The sequence below is a fragment of the Octopus bimaculoides genome, chromosome 25, assembly GCF_001194135.2.
Source record: "Octopus bimaculoides isolate UCB-OBI-ISO-001 chromosome 25, ASM119413v2, whole genome shotgun sequence".
NCBI lineage: Eukaryota > Metazoa > Mollusca > Cephalopoda > Octopoda > Octopodidae > Octopus > Octopus bimaculoides.
Genome location: NC_069005.1, coordinates 20,773,543 through 20,776,589, shown reverse-complemented (window position 1 = coordinate 20,776,589; position 3,047 = coordinate 20,773,543). Strand labels below are relative to the sequence as shown.

General features: G+C 33.4%; 1 protein-coding gene across 4 annotated transcripts in view; it reads left to right on the top strand.

Moving 5' to 3' along the window:
* The window catches only part of LOC106875175 (uncharacterized), a 53,536-nt gene that overhangs the window by 42,716 nt on the left and 7,773 nt on the right, over positions 1-3,047 (top strand). For all 4 annotated transcript variants that reach the window (XM_052976563.1, XM_014923207.2, XM_014923209.2 and 1 more), the window contains 2 exons: positions 1,760-1,836; positions 1,964-2,005. In XM_052976563.1, the coding sequence (XP_052832523.1) occupies positions 1,760-1,836; positions 1,964-2,005 (119 nt within the window). The remainder of the gene's footprint in view (positions 1-1,759; positions 1,837-1,963; positions 2,006-3,047) is intronic.

Below are 3,047 nucleotides of genomic sequence, written 5' to 3'. Positions count from 1 at the left end.
ATATATATATATATATATAGCAATCTGTATATCATACTTAAAACAGATGTACTGTTGAAAGTTTACTAAACTGTAGTATACGTCTCAATAAAGCATCTCTTATAGACATAATGTTAAAAAACTCAAAAATATATAAGTAGGATATGAAAATCATCCAGTAATGGCAGTAGCATTGTTAAATATGTATTTCTGTTTCTTTCAGTTATCATCTGGTACCCTAGATATTTGCTCAAAGAAGCAATGCCTGCTGCTACCTGATTTTTGCCTGCTACTGATGTATTTCTGTATTTTTTAACACTGTACATCTATAGTAGAAGCTTTCTTGAGATGAATACCATAATTTAGCTGTTTTTCAATAGTATATCTGCTCTAAATAATTATAATTTTACTTTTTTTTAATTTCATGGTGCTTATACAAATTCTTGAAATGAAAACTAATTTTCAATATAAGATCATTGATTTAAAATAAGAATTGATATAAAAAATTTTCATTTGTATATTTACAGTGAATATGCTTATAATAATAATAATAATTTCAAAAACATGTAAAATGTTTTTTCTCCCCTCTTTTCTCATCTGTTAGAGGAAGAAAAAATAAGGAAATTTTAAAGTGAATTTAGATTAACTAATCTTAAAATCTGGAGTTATGCTGTGCTGAAGAGTCCAGAAAGAGGACAAAATAGTACTGTCCATGGCTACCAGAGACTTCAAGTGTCTTATTGCATGAAAAAAATAAAAGAATTATATGGAAATATATGTATGCTCTTTTCACTCTTTGATAATGATTTCTTAGTATAAGGAAAATAAACTTAGAAGCAATTCCCTTCCCTTAAGTAACAATTACCAGTAGTTCCACCACTATATAAATGCTGGTTGAATTTCAAGTGCTATCCAAAGAAATTGATGCCAGAGGACGATGGCAAGATGAAATAAAAAGGATACTGATTCTAAATTATCCCAATGGATAATGCAACATAAAAATGCAGCCAGAAATCCCTTATTTGCACCTGGGAAAAAACATATAAAAGCTTGTGTATGTATCTGTAGTGAAATCATTAAATGTAATTACACAAAGAATCATTACACAAAGAATCATTACACAAAGCAAATCTTTACTGGGACTATAATGATAATACTGTTTTACTTTTAATTAATTACAAATGGGAATATAATAACACTATTTAACATGGTTTTTGTCTTTGGGTAGCAACCATTATTTCACACTTGTTTACTCTCAAAAAGTACTAAAAAATGGCTAACATTTCCTTCAAACTTTGCTTTTGTTACATTTATTTAAACCCCAAAGAATCCCTCTCAACACATGGCTATGATGCTCCCCCACTACTCCTCAAAGATGCACATATTGTCAGCCACTAAGAGACATGCTCAAGTGGTTAAGGACAAGCAAGTGACAAGCAAATCTGTAGTACTGAGCAAAATATTTGCTATAATGCTATTTCTGCTTCAGCAACTCAGTGCTGAATCTGTTTGAAATGTAATGGAAAACAGGTCAGTTTCAAAACATTGATGTCTAGATCACAAATACAATGTTTGAAGGGAATAGTAGTCATTTCCTTTGATTTCTAGATAAAAGCAAATAGGAAGTAACACTTGCTCAGCAAAAAATAAATAAAAATTTTGTTTCACAGTGTAATTCTATGTAAAGCAATATGACATTTTAGGAATGATTAAGCTGCTTAAAATGAGTATTATTAATATTGAGCTGCAAAAACAAACTCAATCCAATTTTATATTTCAGTTGGTATAAACATCCCAAAATTCGTGAAAACTGGAAAGTTGTCCTTGGATCCATAGCTTTGACACTAATTGGATCTGGTGAGTGAGAATCTTGTTAAGTGTAAGCATGAGATCCTGTTGAGTAGAGACATCATTGTTGTGTTATTATAGTAAATTGTTAATACAACTCACTGGTATATTTTGACATGTTTTATTTCTGTTTCAGCACTCCTCCTGGCAGGTTTATCTGTAGCCATATCAATAAAAGGTAAGCCCACACATTTTGAACAAGATCTCATTGGTATCACCCACCTTCCTTCATCCAGTCACTACACACACACATACACACACACACACACACACACACACACACACACATACACACACACACACATATCATTCATCATCATCATTTAACTTCCGTTTTCCATGCTGGCTTGGGTTGGATGGTTTGGTAGGAGATGGCAAATGACAGGACTGCAGCAAGCTCTAGTGTCTGTTTTCACATGGTTTCTATGGCTGGATGCCCTTCCTAGTGCCAACCACTTTATAGAGTATATTGGTTTCATATTAAGTAAAGTAGGAAAATATCCTAGTGTCTAAACAATTTTTCAAGCTGATCACATGCAGAAAGGTGTTTTCCTCCATGTTGGAAAAATTGTGAAGACACTTGGATATTTTCCTACTTTTCTCAACATGGAACCAATGGTAGCCTTAATTCACAAATAAGGAAATTATATCCACCAATGTAGTATTGAGCACTTATTTTGTCATTGACACTTATGAGTGGGAGAATTTACAAAAAAAACAACAACAGACGAGGACAGGTGGTGTAAACAACAAAAGGATGTGTACATACATTTATATACATATATATATATTTATACATATATATATCTCACCTTATAGTAGGTATGTATCTAAGTTTTGTACGACTCTTACTTACTCTATCTTTTATTCCCCCTCTCATTTTTCTTCCTTTCTCTTGCTCCCCCTCTCTCACATTTTTGGCCCTCTCTTTCTTTAACTCCCACTATTTCCCACTTGTCTATCTCCCTTGTACGTTTCCCTTTGTTTCTGACTTTTTTTCTAATCCTCAATCCCGCTGTCCCCTACCCATCTCTCCTCCTTCCACGTGACCAGTGTCCGGTCATGCATGATCTTTTTTTCTTGGCCTGACTGCCAACACGTCTTGTGTCCATCTCTCATGTTCCTGCCTTTAGGTTTTCACTTCATACACGCCAGCTCAATTTGAACCGTTCTCAGTCGAAAGACGCCTGTTGTTATTTCTTGTTGTATTCATAATTGTG